The sequence below is a fragment of the Simochromis diagramma genome, unplaced genomic scaffold (genome assembly GCF_900408965.1).
Source record: "Simochromis diagramma unplaced genomic scaffold, fSimDia1.1 OVJJ01000585.1, whole genome shotgun sequence".
NCBI classification, from domain to species: domain Eukaryota; kingdom Metazoa; phylum Chordata; class Actinopteri; order Cichliformes; family Cichlidae; genus Simochromis; species Simochromis diagramma.
In genome coordinates this window covers 7637263-7656478 of record NW_024387398.1, presented here as the reverse complement: position 1 = coordinate 7656478, position 19216 = coordinate 7637263, and the positions used below count along the sequence as shown (strand labels likewise).

The window sequence follows — 19216 nt, the reverse complement described above, 5'->3', positions numbered from 1 at the left end:
CTCTTTAAGACCTTCAGGTAAGGTTAAATATTGCGGGAAATGTGCACGCTATGTCCTCTCAGACCATGTGGGACACACCCGCCCTGCCCCGAGGATCATGGGAAGGCGGTTTTAGGTCTTTCAGGGAGCAGATGAGACGCAGATGATCATGAGGCGGTTTTTCCGAGCACACCGGGACGAGGACTTCAGTCAGATCCAGTATCTGACGGCCAAGTGCACCCGCCTAGCTCATGACAAAGGTAAGTCACAAAGGTCAAGACGGGTTCAGCTGACTGTTAATCTCTTATCTACATGAAAACTGCTAGTTTACTACAAAGGGAAAAAAAACCCTCTTCTCCCTTCAGGAAGGTTATAATGTTGAGTCCACTGAGGCGTTCAGATTATAGTCAAGTAGTAGATCAGATGAGCACCACACAATGTCTATACAGCTAACAGTTTAAATAAGATGGAAATTAATATTTAAAATGTCATCAGAACTGCAGAAAGTGCTCCCATCCTTTTCTTTAGTCAAAGTACTGCTGGCTTTATTATCATGCTTTGCTACAAGTCAAAGTCCTGCACAGAAAAAGTTGCTTAGTATAATTATGTGACTGTTGAAAATGGAAGTGCTGCTGCTTACTTATAGATTCATGAGTTTTTAAAGATTGTTTTGTTTGTAAAAATAGTAAAGGTAATAAACAAATGCCCGTCACAAATGTCCATAGTTAGACTTTACTAATAAATCTGAAAAATAAAGTAATAAAAATTTGAAAAATGTCTTGGAAAAAAAGAAAGAAAAACTACATGAAACATGGCAAACATGTTTCAAAATATAAATTGATTAGCTTCAGTTTAGCTTAATTTCTAAACTTAATTTAGCTCAGTTTATAAAATGTATAAATTTTATTTTACACTATGATAAAGAGCATATGCTGAATGCATATTAATACATTCTGCTGCATTCCATGTATAGGAACAGTCTGACCTGCTGTTTCATCTATTTATATGTAAATATCTCTTTATGTGCTGTTGCATTGTGTGTGTGTGCATTGGAATCCACTTGACCCAGAGTCAAATTTCCTGAATGGAAAAACACGCTTGCCAAATAAACATCAAATTCAATCGAAGGTCACAGTGTTGTTAGAAGAACCACATGTTTTGCGTGAAAAGAAATACTTTCATCTTTACGCTGTCAAGTAAAATGTGACGAACTAAAACACTGATCTTTAATGAAAACAGGCTTTATTGCAGGGTCGCTGCATTAGTTTGAGCCCGGTGTTCTTAATAAACAGAAAACAAAGTGCATGTTTCCTGCAGCAGATTACACTTTAACAGAATCAACTTTATAGTCATTGTGCAACAGTTTCCAAGTCAATGCAGTCACATTTACAGAGTATCTGACTAGAGCAAAGTTTATTTACAGAAATTTCTGGTAGTTTTTTTTAACATGTAATATAACTACAGTTTGTATTATCTGTTTTTATTGCAATCTGGGTCAGTGTTGATCTACTTAAAGCCCATACTGAGTTACAATGCACATTTACCTCTGTAATAAGATGTAAGAGTAGCGAGTGGTGACAGTGGTGTTATCTACTTTTTTAATTCAATTAAATTCCATGTTTAATTAAAATTTTATTCCATGTTATAAAATTAAAAAATATTGTAACAGGCTAAATCCTACATTAGTACTGATGTTAGTACTTGAGAGCCTTTCTGGTTGTGTGTTTATTGTTTTGGTATCATAAGGATTTAGAGCTCTACTGACATAAAAACTTAACAATGTAACTAAGTATATTTACTCAAGTACTGTATTATAGAAAAATATACTATAGAAAAAAAAATCAGAATGTAAGTATTATACTCTACAAAATTGTGCTACATTACAACTTTTTACTCCTTAAACATATCACACACAAAAATAAGTACAAGCAAAACTAAAACAATCAGTGGTTAAAGTTCACATCTTAACTTTGTTTTTAAATTTTATTTATTTATATTCATTTATTCTTTAAGAAAATGTTAATCCTGAATAAAAAATAATTTGTTGCAGCAAAAGAAAATTACTGAGCAGCTACATCAATAAAACTACAACAATTCAGAGTTTACTTACTTAATGGTTTAAATATAGAACTTTTAAATAACTGAGCTAATTAAGTATAACTGACGGAATCGGTATTTTTAAGTATCAAAAGTAGTCTATGCAGTAGATTTTCTGCTTGGTAAAACTGATGTATCAGTTTTTAAGCAGAATTTATTTATTACATTAAGTGCATTAAGTATTATAATAGACATACTGGCGACTGTTATACAAACTACAGAGAAGTTCTGATACACTGTTAATATTTTATTTTTAAAATATGATTTATTTTTTAGTTAACTTACTTTTTTTTTTTTTTTTTTTTTTCCCCGCACTAATCAGTTAATGAAATGAAACCATCAGTGATTAATGTCTTTGGAGTGATAAGTGTCTGCAGTACAAAATTGACTGTTTAACATTAAGTATTTAAGTAAAGTCAGCCACACAGTTACATCTAATGTGCTCAGTTTAACTAACTCTTCTTGGTTTTGTGGCCTCAGCGGTGTTGGACAGAGAGTTTCTGGTGTCCCGAGAGAGGGAGAGAAGGCTGCAGAATGATCTGGAAGCTGTGACCGCCCAACTCCTCAAGCAAGACCAGCTCAATATGGAACTCAGGATGAACCAGACCCAACTCATCAGCAGGATCCAGCAGCAGCAGGTGGACCGATTATGACTTATCTTTTACATGTAGACAGAACAAGGCTGTCTGCTATAAATGTTAAATTTATATATTCAACATAGATCAAATAGAGTAAGTTGCTAATAATTTACTAATAAATACACCTTAAAGTTTTACCTTCACATCTTACTTGCACAAAGCTCTGAGGTATTCGCTTTCAGTTGAATCTGTAATCACTGCCACTTCCCAATAGTTCTTGCTCATTCATACGCTACTCATTTTACAGTAGAAGCGGAAATAAATGACATTTTGCAGGATGTAAGTATTTGTTGGATTGTATTTGTTACTTGGATTGAAATTTAAACTGTCACTGAGTGTTGCTGCTAAGTGACATCTGTAGATTTTCTTATTGGTTGGTTTCTGTACAGAAATCTTTCTCTTTTAAATATATTGCTTCTAGTTTAAGTCTAGTTTAAATCATTTAAACTAGACTTAAACTAGTTTAAATATTCTTAAGAAGTAGTGGATAAATACAGCTTATGAAATGAATAGGAAACTTTCCATTTATCCACATAATCTGTACCTCTGACATCAACAAATCAGCTCATCTTTGCTGTCTGTTAGTTACAGTGGAATTAAGTTTACAGTAAATGTGTTTGCACATGGAAAATGCTGATGTTTTGGCATTGGTTACTTACAAACTGCATAAGTATGAGCTACAAGAAGTAAGAGTTTTGAACCACAGAGAGATTTCACTGAACTAAAGAAATCTAATGAGCATCAAAACAGCTTTCTTGTCATATTAATTTCCCTGGAACTTCTAAAATTAGGTTAAAGTTGTTTCAGCAGCTTATCAAAGTGGTCAGAAGGATTATTTTTCATGCTTTTAGAGACACAAGTCATTTTTCAGCATTTATCCTGTGTCATACTTAAAGGTTGCACAGTAACAAATTATCAGCCCTCTTAGAGACGTCAGTGGTATTTGTTACAGTTTTGGAGAGCTTGACTCCTTCACTTTCCCCTCAAAGACAGTATCAGGTTTGGGCTTGTCCCAAACTCTTTGACCTAAAGGTGTGTCTGATATCACTTATGCAGATTGTATTGGAGAATAGCATGTCTCCAGTGAGATTTGAAAAGGATAGGAAGTGCTGAAGTGTTCATGTGAGCACATCTGCAGTATTCTCAGTAGTATGTCCGTGTCTTCCCCGCAGGACCTGGTTAACTTGCTTCAGCAGCGCGTGGTCCTGCTAGTGGAGGCGAGCTCCCGGGATGCAGAGCTACTGCGGCAGGTCGGCGCAGAGCTGCTTTGCCTGCAGAGCTCTGAGGTGAAGCTGGAGAGCCTGGTGGAGGAGCTGCAGGCTGAGGCCCAACACAGAACTGAGGTGGCAGAAAATCTCCAGACAGAGCTGTACGCTGAGGCCCAGCACAGAGCTACACTCACTGAGAGCCTCCACGCAGAGCTGCGCAGGTAAATCTTCAGTCTCTCCAGTATGACAAAACACTGAATCATGTTTTCTTTCTTTACTTTACACAGTACAATTTGGTTTACGTTTACTTAGAAAAACTTGCAGAGGTAAGCCGCAAAACACACAATGAGTTCATGTAATATAGGAATACATTTTTTTAACTTTAAGTTAATACTCTGACATGCTCCAAAACAGACGCACATTTAGACAGTGGAGGGGTTCGGAGACGTGAAAGCACCTCCTGATGTTTGATGAAGACAGTAGTTTTGCATCTTTTTCACGTTGTTACATTTTCTTTGTGCCATTTTTATATTATATTAAGGTATCTTTGTATTAACTTTTAAATCTCTTTGTGGCCATTTTGCATCTCCTGTGGTAGTTTTGCATCTCTCTGTAACTGAAACCAGCTAGTTCTGAAACAATTTATACGTTTTGTGTCTCTTTGTGGTCATTTTGTTGCTCTTTATAATTGTTTCAAAACTCTTTGTTGTTATTTTTAATAGAAATCTTGGATTACTTTTTAACTTTATTTTCTTTTTGTGGTTGTCTGGAGTCATTTTTGCCATTTTTAACATTCTAACATTTGACTTTAGATGTAAGAGGCTCAGGACCTCACGACTACTCTGGGCTTTAAAGCCGTCATTATAATGCTGTGTTCTTACTTCGTATTCTAAACAAAAAAAATGGACTAATCCACTAATTACTGTGGGTGGCACAGTGGTACAGTGGTTAGCACTGTCACCTCACAGCAAGAAGAGTTTTAAACCCCGTCTGGGACCTTTCTGTGTGCAGTTTCCATTTTTTAAAAATTGCATAGCTCTGGAGAAACTACCTTAAAATAGCCGCCTGTCCTCTGTATTGCTGAATTGTTAATGACTTGATTAAAACCTTATCGACATTAAAACATACACAATGAACATTAACCCAGATAAGGCTGCAGACAGAAAAAGAAAAAACATTAAAACGGTTGACTTTTGATTACCATCTTGTGGAAACTGAAGCCAAGTAAAGCTGTCACGGGCTGCCCGGCACAGAGAAGAAAATTGTCTCAGACTGTTGTTTCAAGGCTGAACAAAAACATCGAGTCTGGACCCGCGACTTTAAATCAGCTGAAAAGTCCTCCGAGCAGCGGCGAGCTTCAGTCTGCTGACGTTAAATCCCTGCAGAGTGTCGGCTTAGTGTCAGAGTTTGTTATCACATTATGACTACAGAAATACAGATGAAAGAAATTTGGGCGTTCGCAGAGAGCAAAATATTTACCCTAAAACTTTTATCAAGACCAACACGTTTCCTTATCTGATGGCTACAAAGAAATGAATAAATGGACTGTGAAAAAACAAAATACATCTAAACACACTACGATAAGAGTGAGTATTTTAGTTACTTTAGTACTGTAAATTTTAAGTATGAGTGTTTATCTTACAGTACACTTTACATTGATGAAAGATCAAATAAAGATACTAAAATTAAACTGGCTACAAGCAGAGTTTAATGAGCTGACACAGGTAAATAAGACATTTTTCTATTTGTCATCAACAGTAAGACAGTGGAGCTGGAAAGGCTAGAAGAAACTAACAGGACGCTGACAGAAGAGCTGACGGATCTCCGCAGAACTTATCAGAAGGAGGTGAGAAGGAAGAGTTTAGGACTGACGTGGGTCAAAGCTCAGAGTTTACTGCATATAAATTCGAAACAAAAGGCTGAAGGTGTAATATTTGCGGTGCAAAGACTTAAAAAGTGTCTCTGAAAAGTCATGCAGAGACTGTATACAAAGGATGGACACAGCCACTGTGTTGTGAGGTCCTGTTTTGAACCATCGACTTTTTCAGGGTGGTCATCTTCATTCTTTGAAAGTAGATATCACAGGTGAGGGGGCAGTGAGGGGAAGCTGCACACTCATGACGTTAGTAACACTCAACAAGCTACTCATACCTTCCAAAACCTTCCATACTTTTAGTTCTCTTTATTGTGTAGCAGTTTACACATTTGCCAAATCTCTTTGGGGTTTGCGTCAGGAGGGGAATCTGCTGTAAGAAATCTGGATACAGTACGTTTTATTGAAATCGCTGGTAAATGTGCAGGTCTATATTTTGAATGTAAAACTATTTTAAAAGTAGTCGGCACTTTCTCTCCAGCCTGAGCTCCTTTGGTAATTTGTTCCACATTTGAGCAGCTTCACCATTTTTTTGATGAGTAGTTCAGGATGAGCCAAGCGGAGAGAGCTGCAGTGTTTGCACTGTGTCTGGAGATCTGATACGCGTCCTAACTGATGATTAGGATTTATGGAAAAAGCAAAAGTATTTTAAAATGATTCTCTGCTGTGATCTGAGAACTGTTAGATAAACACTGCTGAAGAAACAAACTCATATCAGGCCTCTGAAGCACTAAAGTAAATACTGCTGTCGGTAAAAGCAAACTGTCCATTGCATCATAACAAAAAGTACACAGTGCTTTATTAAACTGATTGAATTTAAATAAAATAATAAAGGAGGCAAGAAGTTTCCTGTGTGAAACTGTCCATGTGTTTGGACATTGTTGAGTGTGATCTTGCTTGGTATGCGCAAAGCCACAGGTTCAAATCGTGAATAAGCTCACTCTGATGTTATAAAGACGCTGGACCCACGCGGCAAGAATTTTAATTACGTTAACATTTATTTAACAAAGTCAAACATTTCTGGCTTAAACAAGAAACTGCAAGACAATAAAAAAAGAACGTTGAGAGGCTCATGGGTTTTGTCAGTTATGTTGATTGTTTGTTTTTAATGATCTTCGGATAGTGTGTCACTTCGACTTATGAGATAGCCTTACTGCATTTCCTTTCATAAAGGATGAGCCAGTGTGTCTTGTGGTAAAGCAGGTAATAAAGGAAGCATCAGAGCAACATTCCTTAGTATGTATATAATCTGACCAGCTCTTATTATGGCTGCTACGCAGATACTCACGGGTCACTTCATTCAATTAGGAAAATTCATAAGCAAAATTGACTATAAACTGCACATCGAGCAAGTAAAGTAATTTCCTTATTGAGGTAAGAGCAGTCAAACATTTGTACCTGAAAGGTGCAGCATGCAGGCAAAACAAGGAGGGCTCAGGACCATCACATATAACATCAAAATCCTCTATTCTTGGACCCTGAAAAGAACCACCCTCTAAAACAACCTATTAGCTGTACATGATGGGAGAAATCTCAGCAGAAGCACCGGGGGAGACATCCCTTCATCAAGGCAAATGCTGCTGGAAAAGAAAAAAAGTGTGAAAGTCACCTCATTAGACTTTGGCTAATGAGGAGGTTCAATAAAATCATCAGTTTAGTGATTGCAGTGCTGATTTTGTCCAGCAGATGTCAGGATCAGACACTTATTTAAACACTGCTTTGGCCTTTTTTTTGGGTTGAAACACAAATAAAACTGTTGATGAGTGACAGAGCTTTAATGAATTTGCCGTGAACGGGGATTATTTCTCTGTAGCCGGCTCCTCCAATCAGAAGTAATGGATTAACACTGTTTGTGCGGTCTCAGGTTAGTTCAGGTCAGTGTGGCAGAGTGCCAGCTGTGAATAATGATCTGCCGCTGGATTCCGAAAACCTCACGGTTCAAATTTATGTACTGTGTCCAAATTTTAAAAACTACAACCACCCAAGTGAGAGCACTAATTCAGATGTTGCTGGCATTAGGTCTGCATTGGTGTGTGTCGGTGTGTTGGTGTGTGTTGGGTCCAGGCATTAGCGGAACATTCCTCATTTATTTACACTCGGCTTCAAAGACTCACTCCCGCATTGGCGTCTGCTTCATCCAGTCCATCAAACAGCAAACAATCCAGGTCTACAATTATCTTTCCTTTGAGACATCTTCACGAGGCCAAGAGAAGAGAACAACAGACTGCAGAGTCAGTGAGAAACTTCATGAGAACAATTATTTGCAGGGGATAAGGCCTGTAAGTTATTGTGAAAGGCCTGGGAGCAGAAGATTAAGTCTGACTCCACTGGACCCGCTCATCTTTCTACATGACGTCTTCTTTTCCTGATTTATATTTACACGCCCCCATCATAATTTTCTAATTTTGTTGTCTTGGTCACATCCTGGTTTTGGGAGAAATATATTTATTTATTTGTATTTTTTTTTTTTGAGGTGAGGGAACTGCAGCAGGAAAATGAGGGAAGCCTGAGGAAACTTCAGGAGACGGCAGAGCAGTTCGAGTGGCTTTGTCAGCAACAGCGTTACTGGATGTCTTGTGTGAAGAGGTGAGTAGGGTTCTTTTTTTGTTTTGCTTTGTTTTTAAATATATCTCAGCTGTGTGTACCAAAAAACATAACAGGATCAGATTTTAAAGTCTTTATTGTCTGCACACATGCTCAAAGTTGATGTAAACGAAACCCTGAAAACCCCTTCTTAATATAAATAATGTGGTTCTGCATAGAAAATACATTTGTAAATGATTATTGGAAAGGAGACTTATCTACTTGTGTTTTTATCTAGCTGGAAGTGAGTAAAGTTCTGATTTCTTATAATATACAAAGCATCTACCAGAGTTAATGCATGTCAAATGTGATTAAAATAAACAAGCAAACTATTCCAGTTGTTTAACTGACTGTCATTTACTCGGACACAATTATTTTTTATTTGTATAGAAATACTTGATTTATTCTAAACAGTGATTAAAGGTACTTTTTGCAATTACCTTCTGCAAATGTCATTAAACATTTCACCACAAGATGGCAGTGTTTTACCAGAAAGTTCTAGTGTAGTTGTCCACCTAAAACACAACAAAAGTGTGATAGTAACAAGAATTCTTTAAAATGTTGCGTGAATACTGCTGTAATCGGTGTTTTTGGACTTAAATCAGATTAGACACTCAGTGCACCATCATGTGGATCAAAGTGGTATTACAAGAGAGCACAGCCCATCCTGATTTCTTGATATCACTGCAACACAATACAAAGACATCAATAGATGTAACATCATAGCTGTTGTTGAGAGATTTGGATGAATTTAAAAAGTTTTGAAACTATTTTTTAAGCATTAACATCTTTGATCTGTCTGTTTTTTTGTGGCAGAACTACAAAGCTACCTAAAATTCCCATGGTATGATTTGGCCTTGTTATGATGTTACTGGTAGCACTGTGTTAATATGAGCTACACATACTCACAATAAGCAGACACAGAGGGACCTAATTTACTTTGTAGTCTGCTTTCTACCCATCTTATTTACTTTAACTCCGTCTTCACCATCTTCTCTGGGGAAAAAAACTTCAAAATTCAATTCCCAACAAGCCTCTGACTGCATCTTTGTGCTGCCATGCAGGTTGGTTTGTCACAGCTGAAAACAGCTGTCTGCACCAGCTGGAAACAGCAGTGAGGGTGCACCACAGCACATAAGCTGCTACAGGTCGTAAAACGGAAACAACATGCTTAAAGGTGCTAAAATGTTACGGACAACAGATCTGGAAAGAGTGTTGTAGCTTCCAAAAATGTCACAAAAACCTCTTTTTAATACTTTTATATGTCTCTTGTAATTAAAGAAAGACCAATAAGTTGAGATAGAGGTCTGACAGCTGAGTTTGCTAGAAATTAACTAAGTACTATAGTGTATGTGGGTAGGATACCACTCATCATCATGCATTTAGGTCACAGAAGTAACCATAAGTTTCTTTAAAAGTTAACTAACCAGCAATGTTTGTTCATCAGTCAGAAAGCTCTGCTAGAATCCCCGAAAGCCCTTCTAACACACTGGATGATATTTTTAAAGCATCTCCCATGTTTCGCCTTTATAACTGAAACAAGAAACATTGCAGCCTTAAGGAATCACTTAAAATCTGTTTTCGTGAGTCACTAGATCAACTTTATACAAAAAAATAGAGATTGATGATTCTTGAAGAAAGTTAAGTGCTTTCAAACATCTCCCCTCTGTGACCCAAATGTTTCCTGTTAGTGTCCCAGCCTTAGGCCCCAGAATTCCTCACATTAAACTCTCCAAAAGATTAATACAGATTTCATGTTGAGGATAAGTTGGATCGTATGACAGTCTGTCAAGGACAGGGTATGAAACTGAATTGTATTGTTCTGTTGGTCTGGTGTTTACATTAGAGGAATTTTGACTGAGAGCGTAAATGTGCATTTTTCCCCCTATCTTTTCACTTCAAATTGATACATTGATATATTACAAGCCCCGCTCCAGAAATTTCTAATGCAATCAGTGCAGGTAGTGCACATAATTCATATTCTGGGCCCTGCTTATGCACATTGCATTAGACACATTGGCAAACTCGTATCCAAAGCAGCTAAATTTAGAAAGCACACAGGGGTTCAACATCTTGCTTTAGGACATTTTTACATGTGGATAGGAAGGTCTGGAAATCAACCCTACAATTTATAACCCCCTCCTCCAGCCAGGCTACATGCTGCTGCTGCTTCCTTTATAGATTAATTAGCAAATATTTAGAAACTCGTGAGATTATGTACGCTGTGCTTGAAGAGTTGCTGAGTTATCATATTCTACAGGTTCAAAGACTGCCTCATGGAGGAGAGAGAAGCTCTGCTGCGACAGGTCAGCAGGTTGGAAAAGAAAGCTGAGAAACTAAAGCGTTCACACGACAGCAGTCCAACACGGAGACTTGTCTGCCCCCTTCAGGACGCCAAGAGCTGTGACAGGTAGTGATAGATGAACAGATTTAATGAGGAACTAGTTCATTATTATCTGAGTGTCTTTTTCAACTTTTACTCACCTTATAACACATTTAAACTTCCTGTCTCTTACAGCAGTATAATATCATGGGAGGCAGACACAGTGACCAACCTAGAGTCTCAGGTGGAGAAGTCAAACATGCTGTGCGAAGAGCTCCTCGACCAGGTATCACTTTAATTTTTTCTTCCTGAATGGTTTTCTTATCGAAATTTGCTGCAGAAGAAATCTTCTCACGGCAGCTTAAAGGTTACTCAAAATGTCTCCACGCCTGTTCGGTCTCGTGAAATCTCTGATGACACGTGGAAACCTTGGACGTGAAACATTAGACCTTCATTACAGTGCCAATATTCATTCGAGTATGGTTGCCAATCCCCAGAGGAGCTGCCGTGCTGTCAGTTCTTCCAGAAATTACAAGTGTGCTTTGGATAAACGTGTCTAACATCTCTGCCGTGGATCATCTAAAGGGCACACTTTAAGGTACCTGTGTGGCTCTGTTACTTCTCATGTGTGGAGCACGGCGGTGATTATTTTCTGTAATAATGTTATGAGAAACTGAAGTTTCGTGGCAGCTCGAAGTTTCGAATGCTTGCTGGCTCTCTTCGCGTGTCACTGCAGCCCTCAGATGAACCTTTATTTTAAGAAATCTGCTGGTGATCTCAGGACTGAAATAGAAGACATGAAAAAAGAGAGCTAACATTCATCTGGATGTGACTGCTAGTCCCTGAAGGAATTGTCAAATATCCAGGAGACTCACAGAACCACAGTCTAATAATTGTTTTTTTCTTTTTTACTTTTTATGGTTGAGTAGTCTTCAAGTATTCAGTGAGTAACCGCTGCGCGTTCCCCAAATAACCAAGTTTACATACATACAGTTCTAGTGTCCTCTTCATGAAGAAACTGTGACAGTTGGCATAATATGTGCATGTAAATGTGTGCTTGTATTGTCACTTTTACCGACCTTTCTAATCTAATAATACACTGTAACTCAGCGTATTTCAACCCAAACCACCATCCTTCCTTGAATCCTTGTATTGGGACCCTTGTGGGGGCAGTAAGATGTACTGCCTCCTAGGTCAACAATCTCTGCTTAAACACTTCTGTATGGAACTACAGAAAAAGGTCCAATTTAATCATATAGATGGAGTTCTTGTTGGCTGCTAAACATAAAAGTAGGCTGTTTGAACAATCGGCTCGTGCTGTGCTTTCTTTGGGACACCTGAAACATCGGCTGTTTCCTTTGGCCTTAGAATTCACGAACCAGTCTGTAGTTTCCCCCCTTTTCCCCCCTCCAATGTCACCTCTATCTCTACAGCCATCTTTTCAGTGTTTCGGAATATTTGGATCAAAAACAAGAGCAGACTCGTGTTGAAATATTAGAAATCCAAACCATATTCATCTGGTCACAGCTGCCAGTCCGCTGTGGGCTCATTGCAGTGCCAGAGAGTTTTCCAAAAGACTCTGAACATTCATGTGCACTGAAGTATCATCAGTGTTTTTAAACATGGACACACGAGTCTGTACAGCAGACTGCATGCATATAGGAGGACTAAATAAGCCAAAAAACAGAACATTGAAAAAATAACAATCTGGGTAAAAACTGGATTTACAAATATCCACTCCGCACATAAAGTGGAACCATTCAAAGTTTTAGAAAGTCACCCTGCAGGACTGCTTCCAATAATAACTGATGACAGTCGTTGACTTTTTAAGTCTTTGGAGAATCCAATAGTGAAACACATCTGAAAAAGTTGGGGTAGCATAACCAATGTAACAGATGAAAACAGATAGAAATAAATTAGTTATGATTATAGGCGGTGTCTAAAAGATGGTGTAGGCACAGTGACCTCACCCACTGACTTCTGGATTTTTCCATTTTGAACCATCAGCTTTAGTGTTTTTGGTCACTGCCATGTTGTTTTTGTTTAAATGATGTTGTTGAACCATCTAAGCTATCTCCTTGTAACTTGCTCTTAAGATGGGAACCAGGTGTGCAACCACTTGCAATCAGTTGTTATCGTCAAACCGACTTTGAATGTAAATAGTTGGCAGCAGACTGTCTCACTGGTGTTTTATCACTGTCTTAACACACCGGAGTCCAGTAAGACCTCATAGATTTTGAAACAGAAATTCCTCCACAAATAGTGACATAGTTGATGCAGAGCGGCGATTTAACTGCAACACGGCACAGGTGCTTGGTACCCTTGTATTTATACAGGAATATAACCACAATACAACCAGTTGGTAACCAGTTTGGTCGAATATTGCAGACAAGTTGCATTCATTGACACAAACTCACTCAAACCTTCACCAGTCTGTCTCAGAGTGATTGTAGTCAGTCTGAGACAGACTGCAATTGCCTCCCACCAGGCAACCCGTGCAGTCGCCTTGCTATCGACAATAGTCACCTAGAGTCTGAAGATGATGCATTTCAACCTCTGGGCGATCAGTTATTTGCCACAACTGCTTGAAAACTGGTCACAAAATGTGAAAAAATGCAATGCAATCACCAAACCAGTTGTTGGAAGGGAGTTCTTCTTTCCCACTACCTAATTTTTATGCACTGAAAGTTGCAGCTTAGTTTATGACATGTTCATTGCATATTGGATTTAATCAAAGTACCAGTTTAGATTGTGTTAGTAGTTTTTAATTCTTTGTATAACTGGGGCTTTTATTATTTTATTTATACACATCCATAGTATGCTACACTCAGAACTGGGTACACACAGTTTTCTGTTGTTGTTGCTGTGATGGCATTGATAGGGGCATCGCATTTGCTGAATTTTCTGAAATGTCTTTGATGCAAATCGCTGAAAAGCTGAATTGAAAGAGGAAACTTGTTCAGGAGGATTCATATGTCTGACGTGTTGTGTTTGTTAAAGTTTAACATTTTGAGAGATAAGCTTAATGGGTTTATTTTCAAGGGTTAGTTGAAAGAATTGAAGCCTCTTTCTATTAAATATGAAGCTGGAGCGAGCAACTAGTTAGCTTTTCAGTTAGCTTTTCAGCTTACTTATTATTGTGTTTTATATTGGTTGTTTAATCTATAAAATAAACAGTGTGAAAACAACAAATATGTCATTACTGGGACGTTTTCCATCACTCAGCAGATTCACCAGTGAGTCACTGCTCCAAGCCAAGAAAAGTCCTCTGCTTAATACCCATAAAATCAGAACGTTATGTTTTTCCAGTTTAGTTTTTCCAGTCTTTATGCTAAGCTAAACTAACCATATTTCTCCTGAGTGTATTCATTTGAAGAGCAGTGTGCAGATAGTAGCAGCCTTGGGATTGTTTGAAAGGATTCTGTAAGAGTGACCAGTGTAATGTTTTAAAATCTTTGGATAAAAGAAGAATGCACAACTCAAGAGCAAAACAGACATTCAAAACAGCGATAGTCATGCGAGGATGGCTGCCAGTCCCCTGTGGACTTGCAGAACAGCCAGAGCATTCATATAACTGATACTTCATGGGTACCAGAGTCTAATCAGTGTTTTGTTTTTCTGTCTGCAGCATGCTTTAAAAAGTTAGAGGGCTTTGAGGAACTTGAGGTTTCAAAGCCATTTCGCAATCAAATAGGAACCCCACGATGTCTCACAAAGAAGTCCTTCAGGAAGAGCTCACAAATCCTGACAGGACCTCAAACACTTCACCCTCCTGCAGGATTTTTATAGTGGAAGGTGTCTGCCTGGCCACTTTGGGGATTTTTCAAAGCCCTCACATCTTCAGAATGACAAGTTCAGTGTTTTAAAAAATGGGGATAAGAGGAAGCCTGACAGACAGAACATAAGGCTAATAATCGTGTGCGGATGGCTGCCAGTCCCCCAGATGAGCTGCCAGGCTGCCAGAGACTTCAGAGGTGGCTGATATTTTTTGGGCTCCGGATTCACATCAGACCTTTTCACTGTCTGTCTGTCTGTCGGCTGCACATGGCTTCCTCCCAAGCCATTCGAGTCCTTTTCCAAAGCAGCAAAGAGATGACTAATAATGACTGGAGGGAGGTGATTGCCAATAGCCTCTGTGCTTCATTCCCCTCACCTCTCACAGACTCTGCAGTGCATTTCTTGGGATAATTATTCTGATTGAGTGCAGATGATGCAGAGTGGGTTTTTTTTGCAGTCCCTGCTGAGCTGAGAGAGGGAAGAAATTTAGCTGGAGGAGCAGGGAGCACCGGAGTCATAGAGGAAACAGCCATGAAAAAACACATTACCAGCTCTGACATGATTTATACAAATGGGAGATTCACATTGTGTAGACATAAGTATTGTTAGATGACAGAGAGAGAAAAGGAGGACGCTTACTGTTCATTGGGCTGACATCTGCAGAGAAAGAGAGATGTGCTATTTCAGACAGAGTGGTGCTGCTGAAGTACAGGTGAATAAAAAAGTCTCAAATTCTTGGCTAAATATCAGTGTGAATCTTCTTCTAGTGTTTAGATTAAGTAACTTATTGAGAGACCAATAAGTCTAACTCTGGTTCTCTGGGTAGTTTTGGAAATATAGGAGAAGATACTCTGCCTTTAAAAAAAGAAACCCTTTTAAATCAGAGTATGGCATCAACTCAGTTAAAATTCTGGGATATTGATCTGTTCAGTTGAATAACAGAGAGGATTGTTAATTAAATTCTGGTTCTTTTGTGTTAATTAAATTTACAACAGGTCCACTAGATGTGGAACAATGAGACAACCCCAAAACAGGAATGGTTTTACAGGTGGAGGCCACCGACCATTTTTTCCGATTGCTCAGTATCAATACGTCAATACATGCCATTGCAAGGTTTGCTGTGTCTCCCAGCACAGTCTCAAGATCACAGAATATACCTGATACCATGTAGTCTGATTGGCATTTGCCACAGAATACCATGATTGGCAGGTCCACCACTAGTGCCCTGTGCTTTTCACAAATGAGGGCAGCTTCACCTTGAAGACATGTGACAGATTTGAAAGGACCTGGAGAAGCTGTGGAGAACGTTATGCTGCCTGTATCACCGTTCAGGGAGGGACCACGGAGGGATGCACTGACCTCTACAGACTCAGCAAGTGGCATCCTGACCGCCATTAAATATCGGGGTGAAATCCTTGGCCCCACTATCAGACCATACACTGGTGCAGTGGGCCCTGGGCTTCCTCCCAATGTATGACAAAGCCTGGCCTCATGATGCAAAACTTTACAAGCAGATCCTGGAAGATGAAGGAATTGATACCACTGACCCCCACGCACATCTGACCTAAATCTAATAGAATGCCTCTGGGACATTATGCTTGTCCATCTGACGCACCAGATTGCACCTCAAACTATCAGGAGCTCAGTGATGCCCTGTCTAGATCTGGGAGGAGATCCCCTAGGACACCATAGGAACAAGTGCTGAGTGCCATTTTGAGTTTTGAATTAAATTACAAAGCAGACTAACCTGTTATATGTAAAATTGCGTGTTTTGGAAAGCTGCAGAGAGCTTGCACTTTTTGCTATAATATATGCTGCTTGCAAGTAGATTTGCTTTTTACAATCGGTGTGGAGAATACACAGAGTTATGACAGCCACATTAACAGGGAAATACAGCTGGTTAAAATAGAAATATCCCTCAATCTCACTTTTAGCATTCATTTCCAGCCATCGTTTGACCTGTACTTACTTTCTTTGAGGTTTTTTCTCACTCTCAATTCCCTTCTTGTGCACTCTTATGTTTATTGTCTTTGGTCATCTTCACTTACATTTTATTTTTCTGCCCTCAGGCAGGGAGCCCTATCAACGGATACCAAAAACCTCCATGAGGACAGAAGCCTGGATGTCTTTGCTTTCTTTTCTCACCTTCTGCAAGCCAGGAGATGCAATGTTTTATGTGTTTGTGGTTAGCTTACCTTCCAGTCATTGTTTTGAAAAACCAAACACCCTTGGAAAAACACACCCGTGAAACCACACACGCATTGTTTTGTTTCCACTATTGTTCATCGTGATATATGACCGAATTAAAATACAATGTGCTCCTGTCCCGCTTTTGGTGTCACACATGCACGTCACATGTGCCTCGACTCTGTCTGGTCACATTTTTCAGTAATTGTCCATTGTTCAAACCTTGTAATCAACACCACTAACAAGAGCACAAGCACCTGCAAATGTTCTCTTTTGTTGTTTTGCCAATGAAACGTTGCAGGACAACCAGCAGCTGGCGTGCAGAGGAAGCAACAAATGTTCTTTCAACCAAAATGAAGCAATACTGATTATCCCCCCACTGGTACTGCTTGACTCTGATGAGCAGATCGCTTCATTCATCAGTTTGCATGTGGCTCAGATTAAACACGGTGACTCAGACGCTTTATCATATGTGAACCATATGATACATGCTTATTGCAAACGCAGTTTACACACGGTGAGCCAAGACATTTAAAGTATGCATTCTGTCACACCACAAACATTACACTGCAATCAACATGAGGAGCTACACGTTTATTCAGGACTACAGCAAACTTTCAACATGCATAAAAAAAATCTTAACAACACTAAACCATTAATGACACAGGAAGCATCATTATATTTCATCGGCGGTGCTGGGACAACATTTTTTTGTTAGCATGACAGGGATTCGTTTGACAAACAGCGGACAAGATGTGTGATTTAAGTTTTGACTCCATGTTCAACAGGCTTTACACAAACTACACCACAGTCTCATAGCTTTAATGGCACGACCACCAAGCTCCTGCACTCAGTCCGATGATGCTGAATAGCAAACATTTGTTTGCAATTATCAAACATATAACTAAAACTTTGGGTATATTGCTACACATTTTATGTCTAAAGCTCACAACCAAAAACCTGCTGACTTCATGATGAGTGAACCATTAAAGTACTTACTGGTTTCAGGGCTTGATCCAGTATTTGAGGTAATCAATTTTTAGCCTGGAAATATTGCTAATTCTCTATGTGAAATAAAAATAATGCATATATATATATATATATATATATATATATATATATGTATATATATATATGTATGTTCATAACTTACATGATTAAGTTATGTTGGCCCATAGCCTATCAGTCCATAAATTTTACATGGTGTACTACAGAGGAGAGATAGTTGGGCATTAACCTATAAATTGTGTTATAAAAATGAAATTCTACATTTCAGAACTGGAGGACATATTCAACTAAATCACACCAGGACCACATCCATCTTGGAGCTCTGCCTTTGCTTCATTGTAAACCCTCCCCAAATCTTTTTCTTGACTCTTTTGCTTAGTTTTTATGGTAACAAACTGACAGAAAAGGGAGTGACTTATTTGGTAGTTTATGCTATTATAGGATTCTTCCTTTTGCCAAATGAACGTATGCTCTTTAAAAATGAATTTATAACAGGTTACAAGCCTGTCTGACAGCAAATAAACCTCTGAACATCCATCTCAGTACTACAAAGCAGGACTTTCTTTTGTCCAGGTAACTTTAGGGAACCCTGGGTTTTCTGGTTCACTTCTTTCCAGGGTACATCGGGGGGTAACTTATTCTGGGACCATAACCTATTCCAAAGCAGGTTATGTATGTAGGGACGTTAAGAGGTTAAAATCTACACTGAAATATGTGTATTCAACGTATAAGAGTAGAAACAATTTAAGGTTTCACGTAAACATTGCCACTAAAATTTTAGCTACTGACATAATGATATTAATAACATCAGTGTCAATTAGAAACTGACGAAAAGGTTAGCTTTATGGAAAAAACAAAAAATAAATAAATCACAAATACAAATACACAAACATTCAATTACATTTTTTTTTTTTTTTTTTTACATATTTGTGGGATATATATTATATAATCTTTTTGGATGTACTTGACTTGAATTTGAAAGGACCAAGACACACCTGGCAGATAACTAAAGTACCAGTAACATATATAAGTAAGATCTTTATTAATGCTTAAGGGTGGGTGTGTGGATAATGGATAACACTTTGTACCTTTTCAGGAGATGTAATACGATTAACCTTAGAGGCCGACCAAAACTTTTTAAGCAAATACTTTCTACTGACTCTTTATTTTTCAGTCTGAGGATTAGTTCAGCATCTTAGTCATCAACCAAAACACTGAATTTCATCACCTCTTCCTGTGTGATAATTAGACCACACACCAAAGTTAATCTTGCATATTGAGGTCGATGTACACTGAGGCTGACTTTGCATGAAGTTGAATCACAATCGTTGTGTTCTTCATTTACTCTCCAACTGATGCCAGATGGGTCACACATCTATTAAGCACCCAACAGCAGGGGAATGTGAGGATTTAAAGAGGAGTTTGATGGGTCATAAAAGTGTAAATATCTTCAAAGAAGTACCTTGAAAAAAAAGAAAAGCAAACCAGAGAAAAGGAAAAGAATCAACTCATAACAAAGTGGCAGATTTTTTTGTGAAAACAC

General features: G+C 38.5%; 1 protein-coding gene across 2 annotated transcripts; it reads left to right on the top strand.

Annotated features, from left to right (window-relative positions):
- Positions 1-119: 119 nt before the first annotated feature.
- Positions 120-16802, top strand: LOC120720586 (centrosomal protein of 63 kDa). Of its 2 annotated transcripts, none has more exons than XM_040010319.1 (8): positions 120-239; positions 2557-2714; positions 3887-4143; positions 5681-5768; positions 8269-8381; positions 10639-10788; positions 10900-10987; positions 16548-16802. In XM_040010319.1, the coding sequence occupies exons 1-8, from the start codon at positions 143-145 to the stop codon at positions 16584-16586; spliced, it is 990 nt and encodes a 329-aa protein (XP_039866253.1). In that variant the 5' UTR covers positions 120-142; the 3' UTR covers positions 16587-16802. The 2 variants fall into 2 exon arrangements, with proteins under 2 accessions (XP_039866253.1, XP_039866252.1); XM_040010318.1 differs by having other exon boundaries at positions 10897-10987.
- Positions 16803-19216: the final 2414 nt, after the last annotated feature.